Source organism: Salvia miltiorrhiza, chromosome 1 (assembly GCF_028751815.1).
Source record: "Salvia miltiorrhiza cultivar Shanhuang (shh) chromosome 1, IMPLAD_Smil_shh, whole genome shotgun sequence".
In the NCBI taxonomy this organism is placed as follows: Eukaryota; Viridiplantae; Streptophyta; class Magnoliopsida; order Lamiales; family Lamiaceae; genus Salvia; species Salvia miltiorrhiza.
In genome coordinates, this window is record NC_080387.1 from 40,304,054 (window position 1) to 40,325,308 (window position 21,255).

The following is a 21,255-nucleotide window of genomic DNA, read 5'->3' on the forward strand; positions in this document are numbered from 1 at the left end:
AATAGTGAGAAAGATTATTTATTTAACCTAATAAAGCCTATCAAACATTGCCTTAAGTTAGGTTGGATAACCTAATTAAAGTATTTCTAACTTTAATAGTTTACACAAGATGTATTATTAAAAATACTAGTATTTTTTTTTAAAATGAATATTCTTTGAAATATTTTTTGAATTTTATCATACACATTAACCGGTAGTCATTAAATGTTAAATAATAGTATACTCCTTCCGACCACCAATTCGTGTCCCAGGAGAACATGGCACAAATTTTAAGAAAAAATGTATTGTTTATTTGTTGAGTGGAGAATGAGGCACGACTTTTAAGAAAAAAATGATTTATTTGTTAAGTAAATAGTAGTTACTAAAAATGGATAGGACACGAATTGATGGACGAATCAATAATGGTAAATTAGGACACGAATTGGTAGACGAAGGGAGTATTATTTAATATTATGCTTCTTCATTCTCACAAAAGTGTGCATTTTTTAATTTTAGACACTATCCCACGACAAACGCCTTATTTTTTTTATCTTTATTTCTCAATTTATTTACAACTTTATAATACATGCTTCACTACAACTATTTTATTTTATTTATTCCCACTATCATAACATTACATAAAATTAGATATATTTATTCCATTCATAACACATTCCACTAACATTTATCAAAACTTGGACCGATAAATACTTCAATTATAATTCAAATAAGGAGTAATGGACAAAAAATACACAAACTTTTAAAAAAAGTTATAATTTTCACAACTTTCAATTAAGTCAAAAAAATAAATAAATTTATATTTTTGTTGCAATTTTCACCTGAGTTTGACTTTCGGTGAAATTAGAGCTAGACAGTCGAAAATTCACCTGATATTGGTCTAACTTTCTGATGATGAGAAGTATTTAGAAGTTCAGAGGTCTAAGAGAATTCACATCCGTTGAGTCCGTTAGAGGCTCATCCACGGATGAGACCGCTTATGAGTCAATGCCCTGCATTGGGAGGCTTATCCAACTGACTCATATTCATTAGTTTTAATTTTTATATTTTTCATTTAATTTAAATAACAGAATTGTTAAAATTACATAAAATTAAAATTGCATAATTGAAAGACATAATTAAAAATTACATAAACTTAAAACTAGATTAATCTAAATTATTAAAACTAAAGTAGTTAAGAAAATTAAAAATTAAAATAATTAAATGGAACATTTTATTGTTTAGCCAAAGTCCACTGATTTTAAAGCCCATTATTTAATTAAATAATTAAATAAATTATTTAAAAGCTCAGCCCAGTAGGGAAACCCTATTTATTTCTCTACTCAACATGAGTTCCGCTTCTTCTTCTTCTTCTTCTTCTTCTTCTTCTCTATTTCTCCTCATCTCCTTTGCACGGCTGAGCCACAAGTTTGTATTTTAATTTATTTTTTTCATGTGTGCCTATTGCACGCATAGGGGAAAAAGGGCGGATGAGCCGACCTCGAGTCGACGCAGCCCTACATCGGTTGACAAATCCAACAAACCGGCTTGAGTCGGCCGAATGAGCCAGCCGATGCGGGCGCTCTAAGGAGGCAAAAATTAATATATTTAACTTAATTTTGATTGTCAATTAAGCTCTAATTTCGTTGAAGGTGAAAATTGCAACAAAAATATAAATTCATGTATCTTTTTTGCATAATTGAAAGTTCAGGTGAAAATTGTAATTTTTTTCTAAGATCATGTGTTTTTTTTGCCATAACCCCTTCAAATAATTAATAAATAGTTACTATAACACCTTTTAACAAAATAGTAGTAATTAAAAAAGAGGTTATTGCCAGAAAATATATAAAGTTTGTTATTTTCTGATTTATATCAAGACCTTTTTTTATTGAAAAATATATGAATTTAAAATTGATTTTGAATCATCCACAACATGCAATTCCACTCAAATCCAATATGATATCGCAGCGAGAAATAGCAAGTCGTGGAACTATTCGGATTGGATTTAGGTAAAATTGTCCCTTTCTATTTTCACTTTCTTAAACGCGAGCTTGTATATGATCCCATGAATCAAAAAGTTACATGTATATATAATATTTTTAAATGCAATAAAAACTATATTGTGTAAAATAAGAGATAGGGCTGAAAAATATTTTATTTTGAAACTTCTAATTTGTGTAAATTTCTTATTTTAAATCTATTATTTATATATTATATATCAAATTAAATCTCTTGTCGCGATCTTTAATTTAATATGTATATATATTTTTTATTATTAACTAAAAAACATACTCCTTCCGTCCACGAAAGAACTTCCTATCTTTAATTTTTGGGACGTCCACAAAAGAACTTCTTACCTATTTTGGACTATACCCCACCACTTATAATCCTCTTACTTTTCACTTTTCACAACTCACAATATTAATTATAACATTTTTTCATCACTCCCCACTCAACTACCTTTTATCCACTCTCAATACACTCAACAATATTTTTTTTCTTAAAACTCGTGTCACTCCCTCCTAGAAAGTTCTTTCATGAACGGAGGGAGTATTTTTTTAGAAAAAAGAAAGACAAAAATGAGAATAAAAAGAAAAAAAGAAAAAGAAATAAAGAAAATACTACTATAATTTATAAAAAAAAATATATGTTTACTTTTAGATTTCTATACTAAGAGAAATTTTCATGTTGAGATTTCTGCAATGAGATGTGAGATTGCATAAAAATAAAATAAAAATATCTTATCAATTCACCTAAAACCATAAATTGAGGAGAGAACAAAAATTTTAAAGTTGTACTCAAGTACTTAATTTTGAGTGAGTAAGTGTTTACTCAAATGTAATGCAACTGTTGAAAATTTTCCATAGCAAGAAATCCAAGCATTGTCAATTGTAGTCACTTTTTTTTTACACAAACTTTTTGGTGCCAATCACTTACATATTTTAATAGAATACTTGTAAATTTTTTATTAGAATATTTTATAGGGAAATGGTGCAGATTGGCCCCCGAAGTAGTAGCCCCTATAGCGTATAACCCCTCTTACTCACTGTGTGTGCAACTAAACCCCTAAACTCCGAGAAAAGGGTGCAAATTCCCCCATCTGACCTAACGCCGTTAAGTGTCCGTTAACGTTTGGGTTTAATTTCACCCTCTACTTCAGGGGTGGATCTGCACCTTAATTTTTTTTTTTTTTTTTATAATTTCAGCAACTCACCTCTGGCATCAATTTAACTGCCCCCCCCCCCCCCCCGTACTCATCGGCTCCAACTTACACTTTGTCAGCTCGCACGCGCTCAATCGTTTGATCGTCGACTGCTTACCGCCGACATGCAGCAGCATCACCAACTCCAGATGTGGACCTGGATCGAATCCTGCTTGGTCCAAATCCATATCCGTATTTTTTTACTTAGGTCAGGATCCGGTCCAAATCCATTAGGTCAAAAAAAATGAGATCATGTCCAGATCCATTAGATTCACAGGGTCTCGAGTCCTGACCCGAATCCATTCTTTTTTCTATTTTAAAATAAATTTACAAATATTAAATTAACCAAAAATAAAATCATAATTATTATCTAGAGTTTTACTCCCTCCGTCCCACGAATCTTGACACGTTTTCCTTTTTGGGCCGTCCCACGAATCTTGACACGTTTCCTTTTTTGGCAATAATTATTACATTCTCTCTCCTACTTTATCACCTTTATTATATTCTCTCTCCTACTTTATCAATTTTATACTTTATTAATTACACACTTAAAATACTAATCTACAACTCCTTAATTCCCGTGCCGAACCCAAACGTGTCAAGACTCGCGGGACGGAGGGAGTAATAATTATTCAAAAATAAATAAATAAAATTTAAATATATATTATATAGATAAATATATTCACAATTAATATCATAAGATAAGCCTAAAAGGTTAAGGTGTTGGAGGAGATGCTGTTGTGCGGGGCGGTGAAGAAGCTGGTGGCGTTGCTGCATGTAAGCGGTGGGCAGTCGACAACAAAGAGATTGGGCTCGTGCGAGCTGACAAGGTGCAAGACAGAATCGATGAGTACGCCGGAGGTGGGTTGCTGAAATTATATATATATATATATAAAATTAAGGTGCAGATCCACCCCTGAAGTAGAGGGTGCAATTAAACTCAAACGTTAACGGACACTTAACGGCATTAGGTCAGAGGGGGGAATTTGCACCATTTTCTCGGAGTTCATGGGTTTAGTTGCACATACAGTGAGTAAGAGGAGTTATACGCTATAGGGGCTACTACTTCGGGGGCCAATCTGCACCTTTTTCCCTATTTTATAAAATACTTATAAGTATTTTGATTAGAACATGTGAGTGATATGCATCTTGCGAACATTCCTAAAAAAAGCTCTTCTTTCTTACATGGGGGATTAATATTGAATCACTAGCTAGAGAATGCAAAAAAAAAAAAAAAGCCTATTTTTATTTTATTTTTTGATTAGTTACACAAGTTAATAAGAAATTTAAAAATTACATAACGACATATTCGAATTCAAGACCTCAATTTTTGGGCATTAACCATCTATGACTAGGCGAAAAATCTAATTTCATTATTAGACAGAAAGAAAGTTGGTTTCTTCGAAGTAGGGCTGGCAAATCGTGCGTGTCGGATCGTTATCGGGTCGACCTGATATCGACACGACCTGATAAGACCAAACCTGAACACGACCTGTTAAAGAAGTGCTCGATCCGAACACGATACGAAGCCGACACAAATACGATAACAACACGATTTGAATCGTGTTGACACGATCTGATTAAAACCTGATTAAACACGAAACCGCCTAAAGGTTAAAGTGTAGAAAGAATTAAAAATTTAAAATAAATATTTAATAAAAATAATAATATTAACTCTATCGGGTGACACGAACCTGACACGAACTCGACACGAAATTATCAGGTTGACACGATAAGGACACGGACCTGATAAGGCTTGACACTAACTCATTAATTTCGTGCAGTTTCATATCGTGCTTTTGTGTCGTGTCAAAAATTGCCAGCCCTACTTCGAAAGTCAAGAATTGTACTCCCTCCGTCCCGCTCCAAATTTCTCATTTTCTATCTTGGGTTGTCCTACTTCAAATGTCTCATTCCATTTATAGAAATAAAATTAAGCTTTTAAACTATAATTAAAAGGCCCATTAACACTAAGGCTACGTTTATTTTTATGGATAAATTTATCCATGGAAAATGATGGATAACACAAATTTATGCCTTTAAATATCTCATTCATTTTTCAACATTTGACACAGAAGAGATGCTAACCATTTTTCCTTCCTTATTTTCACTTCAAGGATAGATAATATTTATCCATCAAAGAAATGAAATATAAAATCCCATCTCTTAATTAGGGTTTTATAACCCGCCTCCCCCATTTAGAACTCTGACTTTCTCTCGTTTCTCGATTCCCTATTTTGCCATCAAACAACATTGAACCATCTTCATTAAACATCGGCATGCATACCGCACACATAAAGATCACTTTTGTGATGAACTTCTTACTCTTGCGAGTCCTGTGTGGCTCTGCCTCTCCTGGAGCCAAGTAGAATCGATTCATGCCTTTAGTTATATAGAACAATTTTTCATCAATATAAACTGTGTTATGCATGCTCTAAGCTTGTGATGAGTTCTAAGTCAATTTGCACTCTTTTTGGTCTGTTTTTGTTTCCTATCTTTACACTTTGCAAATAAATTGCTTTACCTTGATTTTTTTGGTTTGTTGCTTCAGCTCAAAGACGACTGATGATGCAGCGACACTTCGAGAACTTCACACAAGTTGCCTTCATCTTCCCCTTTGCCACTTTGCCATTTTTGCTGCCCTCTAAATGAAAAAGAAGTGCAGACTGCCTTTCTTGTGTAGTCATGTTTTTTTTTTAAGTCACTTTGGTGTTTTTGATGTTGTAAATAGTTAGGGAAGATAAAGTGTATTTATAGGAGTTAATGTATTTTGAACTTTGGGAGGGAATTTGTAATTTATGGCACAATCTTGTTTTTAGTGCCAAATTTTTGGCACCAAAATTTCGAACCTATTGAAGTTTGGCGGAATATTTATTCCAACTGTTTCAGAATTTAAGTGTGGCAGATTTTATTCCATCAGTTTTTAATTGAATTTTGCATTATTTTCTCTCTCTTAGTTGCTTTTGTTAATTAGGATTACAAAACTCATTAATAAGGTGGGTACCATCACTTTATAATTTTGCAACACATTTCTTAATCTCCGTACCAAAAAATAAGGGAGCATTTGGAGCGGGACGGAGGAAGTATTTAGAAAAGCATTTATTTTCTTGATAATGTAAAGTTAAAAAGGTGGTCTTGGGTGCAATCGGGTTGCACCCTCACTTAAATCATGATCCGTACTCTAACCTGAATCCATATCATAATTCTAATTATATAAATAACATTATTGTGGATATGGGTCAACCAAATTGTGCACAGTACAACGGGTTGCACCCAAGTTTTTGTGAAAGTTAAATAGGCATATACTATGATTGAGACGTATTTGCAATGAGATCCCTTTGATTTTGGGAGTTGGAGCTATATACGTCGTTGAATTAGGATTCATACGCAAAAGATTCATTTCTTACACGATAAGATTAAAAGGCGGGCAGATTGGGGTTGAACTAATTCACTTTAAGGAATACTTCATTATTAACTTTAGTCTTTAGTATAAATGAGTCTGAGCTTGAGTTTGACGCTATTAAATTCCTTTGCTTGAGAGAAAATTTGAAATATAAAATTCTAATTAGGAATAACTTATATTTTTATTTTGTAATTAGTAATAAATATATGAAATCTTTAATTAACTTTATCTTCTATAAAAAATACTCCCTCCATTCTATTACAAATGTCACACTTTTCATAATGAGATGTTCTATTACAAATATCACATTCATTTTTCGGCAATATATTATCTCAATATCTAATATTTGAACAATTTTCACAAACCCACTTTATCTACTTTTTATACATTTCTTAATTTCCTTGACCAAAGTAATGAGATATTTGTAATGGGACGGATGGAGTAATACTTATCTCCGTCCATCGAGAATATATTATTTTGAATTTGGCATAAATTTTAATGAAATAGTTCATAGATCTGTTTTTAGTGGAAATAGTCATATTATGTAAAAATGAGTGGTTACACTTAAATTGAGTGTGAGGTCACTATAGAATTAAAAATGAATGGTTGTGGTTAAAAAGATAAATAAGGTCACGTCCAACAAAGGAAAACAATATACTCCCTCCGTCCGTAAAAAATGGACCACTTTTACTATATTGGGCGTCCGCAAAGAGTATACCACTTTCCTTTTATAGAAATGGTTCCACCATCCATTTTAATCTTTTATCCTTACAAACACTCTTTATTTACAAAAAACCATCTCAAATTCAATCTCAATCACACATCTCATAAAGTGGTGGGACCATTTCTCCACTACATCAAAATTATCACCAATTTTATTAAATCTCATGCCCAGCCAAAGTGGTCCACTTTTGACAGACGGAGAGAGTATTTTTTATGAACGCCAATTAGGATAATTATTGCATATATTTGATGGACGAAGGTAGTAACTTTTATAAATATATTAAACTCTGCACAATAAATAATGAGTTATTGAACTTTAGTTCGCTGTTTTTTCTTTTTCTTTTTCACTGTTTTTTAGTTGGACAAAGGAGATTAGTGAAAATTAAACACTAAAGCTTATTGTTAATATAGAAAGAGTCTTTATCCCATTGATGTCCCCGAAGGAACATCTTTCCTCTTAAAAGAACACTTCTTGAACTTGCACAAATGTTAAGATTCTCAAAATAATCATAAAACAGAAATTGGCCTACTCAATAATTCATGAAATAAATGTTTGAGGACTCAAAGCAATCTATACTAATAGAAAAAGAGCCTAAGGCATCCTAAGACACAATTTGTGGATTGACTATTTTATCTCTATTACTTTTATTTTAGGGGTAATTGCCTGTAAATTCATAACGTTTACATCGAATTAGTTTTTGCTCCTAATTTTATTCTTTTACTTTTAAATACCTAACATTTCATTTTTGTCTCAAATTTATCCGGTGATCGGTTTTTTCTTACACCGGCGGCGAAAATGGCACTGTGGCAGCCAGAATTGATGAGGTGGCAGCCGGAATTGACACCTAAATATATTTTTTACATGTGGCAAAAAAATAATAAAAAAAACAAAATTCCAAATCATCATCTTCCCCAACCTAATTCACCTCTCCCCCCTTCTTTCCCCTTCCCCCTACCCGCTGCCGCCGCCGCCATTCACCGCTCCCTGCCTCTCGACGTCGGCCGGATATCGCCCCACCGGTGTAGACTTTGCAGACGACCAAAAACCTCAGGTCGTGACCACCCGCTCTATCGGATCTCGCTCCACCGCCATGGTATACTCCAGCCGCCCCCTCCCCCTTCCCAGACCTCGCCGACCTTCTCCTCCCCCTCCCCAAATTTCGTCGACCTCCCTCTTTGAAATTTCGGCGAAAGCAGCGGCAAAGCCACCGCCATCATCTCTCCCTCAAACCCCATCTCGGCACTGCAACCCAAAGCCCTAAATCCCCAAATCCGGCCCCCACCTCGGCACCGCCCTTTTTTTTAATTTTTTTTCCACATGTATTTTTTATTTAAATTTTTTCAGATAGTTTTTTCATATGTCACAAAAGTGCCACCATGTTAATTTTCGGCTGCCACCTCATCAATTTCGGCTGCCATAATGACATTTTCGGCGCCGACGTAAGAAAAAATTGGTCACCGGACAAATTTGAGACAAAAATAAAAGGTTATATATATAGGGGATCTCATTGGAGCGACCCCCTATATATATATATTATCTACTAAAAATAATAAATTAATAATTTTTTTAAAATAATAAATTATCAAATAAAATAACATTAATTACACATTTCCCGCTAATTACACTAAAATATGTAAAAGTCTATAATTAAATGAGTACATCGTCATCAGTCATCAGCCAACATCAACTCAACTAATTATTTTCAGAGGTACTCGGTGTCATCCAATCTTAACAAAATAATCATCAATCATATTCAAATCCCACTTGCAGGCAAAAAGTAAATCATTGTTTATCTACGTACGTATAAATTGTATGAGCCACACGTTGACGTTGAAATTCTGCCCACAGCTGCTCTCTTCACTAAATCAACCCTACGTTGTACAAAACAAAATCAAGGCATATTATATCACAAACCAAAGATGCTCAACAAAACCATATTTAATACGGACCATGAGCAACTCCTGAAATAAGAAACCATAAAAAGAACATAAGGTTAATTCAACGTTTATCAAATTTTAATTTTGCATATTAATTTAAAAATCTGTATTATAATTACTGAAGTATTGATTTGATTTTACTATCGATCAATATTCCAATCAAACTTAGATGAAAAATTGATGTGGCAACCATATCCGACTTTTGTAACTTCTAAATACTTCCTCCGTCCTAATTATCTTGAGACCTTTTCCTTTAATACGGCAATTAAGAAAGTAATATTTTGTATGTAGATAAAAAAATAAAAAAGTGAATAAAAGGTAAAAATTTTACCAACTAAGGAAAGGTCTCAAGATAGGTTGAACACCTAAAATAAAAAAGAGACTCAAAATAGGTGAGACGAATGGAGATAGAAGTCATATGTGGCAAGATAGGCTGAAAGTCAATATTTGAGTTTTGAGTATCTGACTTGTGAAGAGAAGACTTCCAACCATATGGAGTCTAAAATACCACATATGACTTCTATGGCTTCTCATCATCTAACTTCTAACAAAAAGACTTACGATGGAAGACCATATCTGTGTGGCAACATTAAGTTAAGCCGAAAACGATAGATAACAATATCAGATCAAATCAATACTTTCAAAAATCACCGCACCAATTTTCAAGGTTATATCCAAACTCAAAATTTGACGAAAGTTCAATAATTTACAAACAATTAGCCCAAAAAATAAATAAAATTTTGAACACCAATTAGTTGTACATTATTTAAAAAACCTAATAGGTTGGGAGTATGACCTCAAAATGAGATGCCATGAACAAGTAAACCATCAAAAACTTTGAGATGTTTATATGTCTACAACTTACATCAGTTACTTGTACAAAGATAAAACAACATACATACAATTAAAGACGATCTTTTGCTAGCCTCATCTGTGGTCTATCTGAAAGTCCCACGTTACCATGCGATGAGATAAGCACATGGCGATCAACATCCTCCATCTCACTCTCTTCTGTTGCAGATGATGCATCAGAATCGCTCCCATCTACTATTTTGGTCAAAACAAAAAAAAAAGTTCAATAAAATGAGAGCAAAACCAAAATAATACAATAATGACAACTCTTCAACTGAGGCCTTCAGCAAAACGTTGTCCAAACAGTATTCTAATCACGTCAAAATTGAACTAAATACTCCGACCCTAGTAAAAGCTCATACACAAGCAGGCCCTTACGAGAAAAAACAAATAACTAACCCAACTAACAAAAAATAACTACTCTAAATTATAAGTAACCACAGCAGCATAGGCCGGGGCCCTCTCGCATATGTGTGCACATTGGCAAATGTATGAAGACAAATGTATCCGATTAGTACTATGTTTAACAAAAGCTATCATCTTAAAAGAAGTACGAGGGTGTTTGGTTGAGGTTATAAGCTTCTTAAAACATCTCATAAGTTTTTCTCAAAAAAAATCTTATAAGTTGTTTAGGAATTTATAAGCTCTTGAAAGTTTTTGGCAAAATAAACTCTTAAACATCTTATATTATATGCAGTAAAACTAAGCTTCAGTAGCTTACAAGCTCCAAAAAAATAAGTTCCCCAATCCCAACGTATTTTTTGATAATCTTATAAGAAACAATTGTTTTGCAAAAACAATTCTACTATGACTTGTTACTTCCAAGTTCATTTCTCTTCAATTTTCTATCTCTAATTTATTAGCTCAATTATCCAAACACTTTGACAACTTATAAGTTCATTAGATATTTTTTTAAACTCTTGAAACATCTTATAAGCTCGCTCTCTAAAATAAGCTTAGCCAAACACCCCCTACACCTCACTGACCACAAAAACTTGTGTTAGACTATCTATAAAGATCCGCCGGACATATCCGAATCCAAGCCTATTTTGGTGGCATATTTTTTTGTAATTATGCTGGAATTTAATTGTGTTTGTATCTAAATATGGGTACCACATACAGTCTGACACAGCCGTAATGCATAGAATGACGACCCTCTAATAGCAAACCAAACTTGTCCAAACAAACAATTGTCACAGTTACACATGACCACTTCAACATAATGCAAGGACTCCTTTATTGTGTTTCTGTATTAGTTAATCAAACTCAAGGTTACCAGATACAAGTGGAACACCTTCGGGCAAACTACTAGAATACCCTCTGAAAGCTACAAGACACCATATAGACCAGATATGTGTAACACTGATTATCATTGTTACTTACATCAGAATGCACTTTTCAGCTCTGTTGTTTTGAGTCCTCCAAGTAAAAGTCAAGATGACAAAAGGCAAAAAACAATGAATTAAAGAAAAGAACACCTTAAAAGATTCTAGCTTATTAGGCAACACTAGGACTAACAATAGGCATTAGTACGCGGAGCCAAACACATTGGGAATTTTAAACTTTAGAAATCACATTAATATTGAAAAAACAAAATTCATTACTTGCCTGAGTACATTTGGCTTTCAGGAAAATGGCTTTCAGGAAAATGTCTCAATGGTGTAGTCTGGGCGCTTTCAGGCAGCACAGACTCAATAAAACTACCTGAATTTACAGATCAGAGAGAAGGAAAGTTTGGTAATAACGTAGACCAGTAGATAACCCAAAGACATTAGACAAATAAAGAAGCGAGACAGATAAAAGAAGAAGAAGCTCTTTTTTATCCCCCCGATCTACCTGAATTTTGGTTTTCAGCATTTGGGAGTTATGCAAATGAGAGCTGTTGTAGAATATTTAGTGTATTTAGTATATATGTTTCCTTACTTATCTTGTAAGTTGAGCCATATATGAATCAGAAGTACCAAAAAGATGTCTTGAATAAACATGATATTTATAAAATAAAAGAATTAGATGCTTACAAATAATAATTTTCCCGGACATGCATCATCCAAACAAATATAACAAAAAAGAGATTTTCATTACCTATTCGAGCCAATCTGTTCACCCAGCCGGGGATACGTTTTCCAGTTAGACAGTGGCAAACTTCATCAGTGAAATGATTGCAATTCTTATATATTAAATTGTATGTATTCCCTTGATATTGGTCAGATATAAGATCCATGAAGGAGCAAATTTCTGAACGAGACATATCAGTACTGCCCAGAAGAATTGAGCGCCTAAAGACATAACCAGGGCAATTTCTTGGTTCAACCTCAAATACTCCAGTTGTTGGTTCCACATCAGCTCCAAAGGCATACTCCAAGCCGTGTACTATTTCACAGAAGTTACAAATTTAACAACTATATATATAAATATTAGACAATTACATCTAAATTAAATATTATCACATCTAAACCACAAAACCATCAATCCAACACAGTCAGAAAGAAAGGCTTCAAATGGAACTGTCTCCATGTATTCAATTTGTATCGAGTGATTTACATTATAAGATTAAATTCCCAGGAAAAATCTTGATATCTTAGTAATCTACATTTAACCCACCTCTGTTTTGACCTAAATTTATTTGCATTTCAATAAACAGAAGAGATTCTATGTGGCTCTATAATGAGTACAAAATTAGAAAAGCAGCAAATAATAAGTAAACATAATAGAATGCCCAAGTAAAATTTTGAAGCTGTATATTCTTAAAGTACAAAGTAAAGAACTAGCATGCAGAGAGTTCACCACATTACAGCCAGATAATCCAACTAAAATAATGATATGAGTCATCATATAATGAGTAATAAAAATTATCAGTAATCAAAGTTTTCATTGTCATTGGTAAGTCAAAATGTCAATTAAACAAAAGATAAAGAAACCACCCAGTTCAAACCTTTTGAACTACCATCTAATTTCGATTTATTTTGCACATTCTTGTGTAAAGGATATTCCATTCCTTTTTCCCCATTCCCAGAAAAAAATGATCCCTTAGAATTGGGAACGAAAAATTATAATGAAGTAAAAGACAATGAATTGTTGATTCTGAAAATCTAGCTACAGTTTCACATGTTAAACATGAGAAGATTGAAGAAATTTGAGCTATATTCTTAATGGACACATGTTTGTAATTCCGATCTTCCTCCATGTCCATCAACTATAACATAGTATTTATTTAACAAAGAAATGTTGACAGTTCAGGTACAGCTTGAAATCTCACATGTCCTTAGTGAATTGGGTATTATTTTCTTTTATCCTGCTAAAAGGTTTAACAAGTGAAAATCTATGTGAAGAATTGGGAACAAAGCGAACTATAGAGCAGAAGTATAAAAGAAATGTGTCCATGGAATCTAAGATGGACATACAATATCATATAGCATCTGGCAGAAGAGAAATTTATTGGAATAAGAATATATAAGTTAACAAAAGAAGCTTGCCAACAAAATAACTGAAGGACTGGCACTATTTATACTATTTATTTCTCATTAAAAAATGCAGCGAGACTTTTTAAAATAGCCTAATTATACAGAAAAATCATTCACAATGGTGGACATACATAGTTGACAAACATGGTTTTCGTACCTCAATATCGCATGAATTGTTGTCATTTTCCCCCATGAATTGATTGCTAATATGTGTTTGTATCCCAATTTTGAGTTTTGTTGAGTTTTAATTCCTTGGTGTAGTTTTGGAGTGATTTCAGGGAAAATCAAGAATTAATTGGAGGATTTTGAAGACATGAGATCGAAGTACGTCTCGAGAGGAATCCGTGAGCGCAAACGGCGACCAAATCCGAGTCCGGACGAGGGAGAACGGAGCAAAACGAGCGGACTGTGCAAAACGCCCAGTACCCCGCGGTCCCCACCCGCGGCCGCGGGGTAAGACCGCGGGTCAGCTGTTCCCGACTCAGGAGACACCCGCGGTCACCAACCGCGGCCGCGGGGCGGGACCGCGGGTCCCCTGAGCATCCCCCACGTTTGAAGGCCGCGGACGCGGGCCGTGACCGCGGGAAAAGGGCGGGGCTCCCCCAAATGGACCCCAAACGCGATTTTAGCCTCAAAACTCCATTTTTCTCTTCCTTTCCCCATTCATTCACCACACACACCCACTTCATCTTCCCCAACTCTCCAATCCCAAACCCTAGCCTCCATTCTCTATCATTTTTTCTCTCTTCCACACACAAAAACAACACCAAAATCAAATAAAGAAGGGGAAGACTTGGAAAGGAGCTCATCAAGACTACATGATTGAAGATCAAGATTATAGGATTTGTCTATGAATCTCTATCTCTCTATATCTTTATTTATGTTTTCTTATGACTTGAGATTTGCTTTTATTATGAATATGCTTGGCTAAAATCTCTTATCTTAGGGATTAGATTAGATGGATTTGTAATGAATTGATTTCTTTGTTCAATATATATCTTGATTGTGCTTATTGTTATATTTTCAAGTCCTAGATTTATCTCTTGTATGATTGGTTGGCCACCTTTTGTGCATTTCTAATTTGTGATTTGAATCGGGAGAGGATAATTACAATAGATTAGGAGTTTGATACATATCATCTCAATAAACCGGGAGGTTGAGAGTTGGGTGAGGGCTTGTTGATCCTTTGTGCTCTTGGGAGTTATAGGTTAGAAATTGACCGGGGACGGCAATTATGACCCGTAATCTACTGTTTTAGTCGTCCGGGAGGGGGCTAAAACTAGTGGGGAGATCGCCCTAGATAAGTAGGCCATATCAAGATTTAAATTGATTTAGATTGAAGTTCATTACGATCTATCGAAATCTAGTCCCTAGGATAACTTTCATTCAAGTCATTCCCCAATTTATTCACTAAGTTTATGTTATTGTTATTTACTTTTCTTGCTTTATTTAGTTTTGTTTTAGTTATCAATACCTCTTGAACTTTGGTTGTCTAAATAGATTGAAAACAACTTATTAATAATATTTAGAAGTTTAAATTCACCAATCCTTGTGGAATACGACCTTGCTTCCCTTATATTGCAACTACACCGTACACTTGCGGCGTGGTGAAAATAATAGCGAACAAGTTTTTGGCGCCGTTGCCGGGGATTGGTTGAGTTTTTACTTTTGATATTGTGAAAAGTTGTTTTTATCTAATTTAGATATTGTTTTTATGTTTGTTTATTTATATGTTTATTTGTTTTTGTTAGAGAAAATTGCTCCACAACCGTAAAAGCGGCACCAAAAATGGATGATGGAAGGAATGAGTTGGTTGAGCAACTCCAACTACAATTGGCGTTGATGCAACTTAAGTTGCGTGTTTTGGAAGCCAAAAGAAATTGTAGGCAACCAATGATCCAAAAAGCCTTCCAACTAACACCTTCCTATGGTGACTTTTATGACATGGGGTGCAATGCCATGGAGTGGCAATCACCATTGAAGTATGAGGACCATTTCAATAGTTGGAATTATGAAATTTCTTATTCCACTCAAGAAGGCTTCCAAGGGGGAAATCGATACTATCAAGAGGAGAAATCAAATTCAAAAGACGATCTCCTTCAATGCTTCATAGCTACACAAGCTTGGATAGAAAAAAGTCTAGCAAAATCGGAGGTTATGCTAGAAGAGCAAAGAAGGTCTTTGGCTACCACTATGGAAAATCAAAAGCGAATTGATGATTTGTGCATGGCCATTAGCCTTCAAAATGGAACCTTGTATGAGGAACCAATGCCAATGCTAAGTGAAGAGCCTCAAGAAGTTGAAGAAGAGTATGAAGAAAATGAGGATCAATTCTCCAAACCCCTTGAAGTCGAGAGCCCAACTTTTCCGACACAACCTCTACAATTTCAAAAAGATGAAGATTTCACAAGCTTTAAAGAAAGCAAAGTCAAAAATTTTGTCGATCCTTACCTCGCCACAGGCGATTCTATGAAGGCTTGCTTCTTTCACTTTTATTTATCTTCATCTTTTGATTTTCACTTTGATTTGTCTAATAAGGAATTGTTTGAGTGTGGTGGTACTCTAGATGGTGAACGAGATTACCATGACGCCCAGGATGTCTCAAGAATTGCAAAGCCACCATATTTTTGGGTCGCGGTGGATGGAGCATGCAAATTTGATGAGAAATGGCCACCACCTAAGCCTCCACCTCGTTTGTGAGTACGAGACAAGTAACCATTTTCTCCTTCATCCAAACTTATTTCTCCTTTGTGTGAAATAAGTTTGGGGGGAGGGTGAAGATGGGTTACTTATCTCGTTTATCCGTTGTTTATTTATTTAGTTAGTTTAGTTTTCGAATAATGAGATTTTGTCTCTGTTTTTGAGCTTTTCCTTGTCTTTTGTTTTTGAGCTTGATTGTTGAAAAACATGAGTTGGATGAAATGTGTGTTGGGCTTATGATATGAATGTTGCTTTTGAAAAGAAATTGTGCGTATCACTTGTGGATTATGCATGAAAAGTTTGAACTTGTGACAAGTGAGTTAAATGTTTTGCCTCCAAGAACTTGATAATGAGCTTGTAAGATTTGAGCCATTGATTGTCATATTATCACAATCTCATTTTGTTCTTGAGTGTAAATCGATTGAGCATGTATGTTGGTCTCTAGAACTTGCCATGAGTCCTCTCTTGAAAATAAAAGTAGATGTGTTGTTAATATTGAAGTGATTTAAGGCCATCTTTGTTAGCCACTTGACCCCAATTGTGCCAAATTCTCATATGATCCTAGTTTACCCCTTTTGTGCCTTGTAGCCTTTCTTTGAATGAACCAATGATAAAGGGGTAGAACTTAGAGTGTTAGTGGTTGCTTTGATGAAGAAAAAAGTTTGGGAAATGATTGAAATTGCTTATCAAGCTTTGATTGTGTGAAAATCACTAATCCCCTATGAGCTCAAAAAGAAAAAGAAATGAAAATGAATGTGAATAAAAGAGCATAAAGGGGAGTGATTTGCCTTTTGAATCATAGCCATGATAGATATCACTAAGGATGAAAAGATGAAATGTAGGGATTTTGGTTTTTGATTGATAAGAGAAATGGTGAAGTTGATTTGTTCATTGTGATTGATGGATTGTGGGATGAGTCACTTTGCCTAAAAAACTACTCACCTTACCAAAGAGCCCTCATTACAACCCAATGAAAGCCCTTTTTGATCTCTATTTATAACACATTGAAGCATAGAGAGTTAGGACAAATGGCAAGCCTATGGTAGATTGCATGCATTGTTTCGAATTGAGTGTAAACACGTCCATTCTAAACACTTGAGAGTCGAGTGCATCATTGAAACATTCACCTTGTGAGGATTCAAGCTTGGAGGCTATAATGTTGAACTTACTATCACTTGTGACTTCTTGAAATGCATATCTACTTGTGATACACTAGTGAAATATTTTGAAAAAATTGAAGCCCTTGAAATGACACCAATTCATTCTCACGTGTTTGTTATCTTTTATTTCTCTTCTCTTTGTTGTTTGGGGACAAACAACGCTTTAAGTTTGGGGGGGTTGACAAACATGGTTTTCGTACCTCAATATCGCATGAATTGTTGTCATTTTCCCCCATGAATTGATTGCTAATATGTGTTTGTATCCCAATTTTGAGTTTTGTTGAGTTTTAATTCCTTGGTGTAGTTTTGGAGTGATTTCAGGGAAAATCAAGAATTAATTGGAGGATTTTGAAGACATGAGATCGAAGTACGTCTCGAGAGGAATCCGTGAGCGCAAACGGCGACCAAATCCGAGTCCGGACGAGGGAGAACGGAGCAAAACGAGCGGACTGTGCAAAACGCCCAGTACCCCGCGGTCACCACCCGCGGCCGCGGGGTAAGACCGCGGGTCAGCTGTTCCCGACTCAGGAGACACCCGCGGTCACCAACCGCGGCCGCGGGGCGGGACCGCGGGTCCCCTGAGCATCCCCCACGTTTGAAGGCCGCGGACGCGGGCCGTGACCGCGGGAAAAGGGCGGGGCTCCCCCAAATGGACCCCAAACGCGATTTTAGCCTCAAAACTCCATTTTTCTCTTCCTTTCCCCATTCATTCACCACACACACCCACTTCATCTTCCCCAACTCTCCAATCCCAAACCCTAGCCTCCATTCTCTACCATTTTTTCTCTCTTCCACACACAAAAACAACACCAAAATCAAATAAAGAAGGGGAAGACTTGGAAAGGAGCTCATCAAGACTACATGATTGAAGATCAAGATTATAGGATTTGTCTATGAATCTCTATCTCTCTATATCTTTATTTATGTTTTCTTATGACTTGAGATTTGCTTTTATTATGAATATGCTTGGCTAAAATCTCTTATCTTAGGGATTAGATTAGATGGATTTGTAATGAATTGATTTCTTTGTTCAATATATATCTTGATTGTGCTTATTGTTATCTTTTCAAGTCCTAGATTTATCTCTTGTATGATTGGTTGGCCACCTTTTGTGCATTTCTAATTTGTGATTTGAATCGGGAGAGGATAATTACAATAGATTAGGAGTTTGATACATATCATCTCAATAAACCGGGAGGTTGAGAGTTGGGTGAGGGCTTGTTGATCCTTTGTGCTCTTGGGAGTTATAGGTTAGAAATTGACCGGGGACGACAATTATGACCCGTAATCTACTGTTTTAGTCGTCCGGGAGGGGGCTAAAACTAGTGGGGAGATCGCCCTAGATAAGTAGGCCATATCAAGATTTAAATTGATTTAGATTGAAGTTCATTACGATCTATCGAAATCTAGTCCCTAGGATAACTTTCATTCAAGTCATTCCCCAATTTATTCACTAAGTTTATGTTATTGTTATTTACTTTTCTTGCTTTATTTAGTTTTGTTTTAGTTATCAATACCTCTTGAACTTTGGTTGTCTAAATAGATTGAAAACAACTTATTAATAATATTTAGAAGTTTAAATTCACCAATCCTTGTGGAATACGACCTTGCTTCCCTTATATTGCAACTACACCGTACACTTGCGGCGTGGTGAAAATAATAGCGAACAATAGTGGCCACGTAAAAAAACAGATGAACAAACACTTCTCATTGCCAAAAAGGCCAAACTTCCATTAGTTTTCCTATCCAAGGTTCTCTTGTCTTCTGATAGTCTGTAATCTGTCCTTCTGATACAACAGTTTTCAATATATATGCCCCTAAAAAGTACCTTTAAGCAAGTCTTAACCACTGAATGGATCTACTAGAACACTATAAAGATCTTCAAGGTAGAAGCATCATATGCAAGTAGGCATATCACCTTGAATGATTGTCAAGAATAGTATTGCAAATAGTTATTACTCCTAAATGTGTTATATCAACCAGTATCTCCTAGTTATACATGAAATGCGTCTCAATCTTAAAGCACAGACTATCTTTTTACTACAAAAATTTTCAATGAGGAAAAATGTTTCAGTTAAATTACATAACAGTAGATCACATCGCCATCAAATGCCAGTGGTAGCATTGCGCTGCTGCTAAGTGCTAAATACAGCATTATTTACAGACAACATATAGAAAATAGATCAAGAACCTACTAGTTCTAATAAGGTTTCCATCACTCATCCTCCATAAGCATCAAAAAAGCACCAGATTAGCTTCCGAATGCATCTTGCATTATGGAGGCCAACAATGACTATCGAGAAATCTTAGCTTAACAAAAGAAGGTGTACTAAGTCAACAAATTGTACCTTCTATACCCGAGTGGTAGAATCCAAGTCCAAACCAATAAAGATAGTTGTTAGCAGGAGTGAGGTCATATACATTTAGGAACAGCATCGCTTGATTTTTCTCTACATCAGTCTGTTCGGCATGTGATCTATGTAAGCAGGATGAAAATGGAAACAATTGCATTGTTCCTAGCAGCCGTGCCTCATCACCGGTCAGTGCACCGAAAAGAATTATATTTTTACATGCATTTCCTAAATCTTCAGCTGATCCAGCACAAAATAACCTGAAAAGCCTCCCAAAAATGAGGAAAAAAGAACAGTATCAATTTTTCCCAGAGTTACTGGAGATTGAGCTGAAAATGGAAAGAGAAAGCCCCGTTAGTGTTGTATCCATCCCAGCATGATCTAGCTAGGCACACTTGACCTGACCTCAATGTTGAGGAAACAGGTTTTTCAAGTGATAAGACACGGAGATTGCTCAGAAAAGGATAATCAAATAGGACAACACCATTGCGAAAAACATGAACACCGGGTATGAATTCCAAAAAACATCTTTTCAAGATTTCTTTAGAGGAGGAATGAAAATAAGTAGACCTATTATGACAACAGGATGAATGAAGGAACTAAACATGAAGAGAATACATCATTATCTCCATCTCTGCTCGAGAAGCACGTAGCAAACCCCTAATTTTATACTAGTCTTTCTCATAATTGAAGGAGATTTTCAAACTCTCCAAAGGATACAAAAGCAGAGTAATTGGAGATTACATGTACTCCATTAACAATTAGTAGTAGGGCCAAAACAAATAATAAGGTTCATGAAAATAAGAAACAGAGGAAAAGAACATACTTTCAGTTTCAGCCCAGCAGCATTGCAGTGAGGAACTCTCTGAAACCTAGGAAATTCTTTTCGTTGTAATATGTAATCGTCCGAACCTTTGTTAAAGAAATATAAAGCACATTATGGGAAAACAGAGGACGTGACACAGACAATGTGACAAAGAATACTAGGGAATTAAGGGCTACCAATGAATTAAATATTACGACGAGTATGAATTAAACAAATAGAGAAGAAATGAATGATCAATGCAGATTGATGAAACAACCAAACAACGTATTACATTATTTCAAAATAGGATCGTGTCAGAAGCCCTAAAAGATGGAAAATGTTGCTCACCGTCGACAAAATCGTCTCCTAAATGCGGCATTGGACGATGGATGGCGGCAGAGGCTAAGAAGAACTCCGGGGAGAGGAAAACGGCCGCAGCAACTGTTCTCTGCCGGAAGGCAACGACGGAAATCGGCGAGGTGAGTAGAGAGGGAATTGAAACGCAGAGACGTGTATTGAGAGGTGCATGAAGATAACTTGCGCCTGTAAAATAAACATTCATCACCATTTGTAATGGGAAATTTTATTAGCAACCTACAACTCTACCACACCCAAATCATTTTGACATAATTCTTATATTGCTTTTAGTGGAATAAAATAATTACAAATATAGGTAATTTTTGT

General features: G+C 35.3%; 1 protein-coding gene across 9 annotated transcripts; it reads right to left on the reverse strand.

The window, feature by feature from the left end:
- Positions 1–9,934: 9,934 nt before the first annotated feature.
- On the reverse strand, positions 9,935–21,190 carry LOC131015411 (deSI-like protein At4g17486). 9 transcript variants are annotated; one of them, XM_057943864.1, is made up of 6 exons: positions 20,920–21,190; positions 20,593–20,678; positions 19,764–20,095; positions 12,177–12,464; positions 11,703–11,798; positions 9,935–10,286 (listed from the first exon to the last, which is right to left on the reverse strand). In XM_057943864.1, exons 3-6 carry the CDS (start codon positions 19,924–19,926, stop codon positions 10,147–10,149), a joined length of 687 nt encoding a protein of 228 aa, XP_057799847.1. In that variant the 5' UTR covers positions 19,927–20,095; positions 20,593–20,678; positions 20,920–21,190; the 3' UTR covers positions 9,935–10,146. The 9 variants fall into 9 exon arrangements, with proteins under 9 accessions (XP_057799847.1, XP_057799839.1, XP_057799832.1 ...); XM_057943856.1 differs by having other exon boundaries at positions 9,935–10,289; positions 20,593–20,638; positions 20,920–21,189; XM_057943849.1 differs by having other exon boundaries at positions 9,935–10,289; positions 20,920–21,189.
- Between the last annotated feature and the right edge of the window lie 65 nt (positions 21,191–21,255).

What these genes read in the sequence shown, in the direction of transcription:
- LOC131015411 (XM_057943856.1), bottom strand. Translation starts at nt 19,926, where the DNA reads ATGCAATTGTTTCCATTTTCATCCTGCTTACATAGATCACATGCCGAA. An exon ending in CTACCACTCGGGTATAGAAG is followed by an intron (nt 12,465 to 19,763) that starts GTACAATTTGTT and finishes TCTGTGAAATAG; the next exon opens with TACACGGCTTGGAGTATGCC. An exon ending in TGAAAGCCAAATGTACTCAG is followed by an intron (nt 10,290 to 11,702) that starts GCAAGTAATGAA and finishes TGACCAAAATAG; the next exon opens with TAGATGGGAGCGATTCTGAT.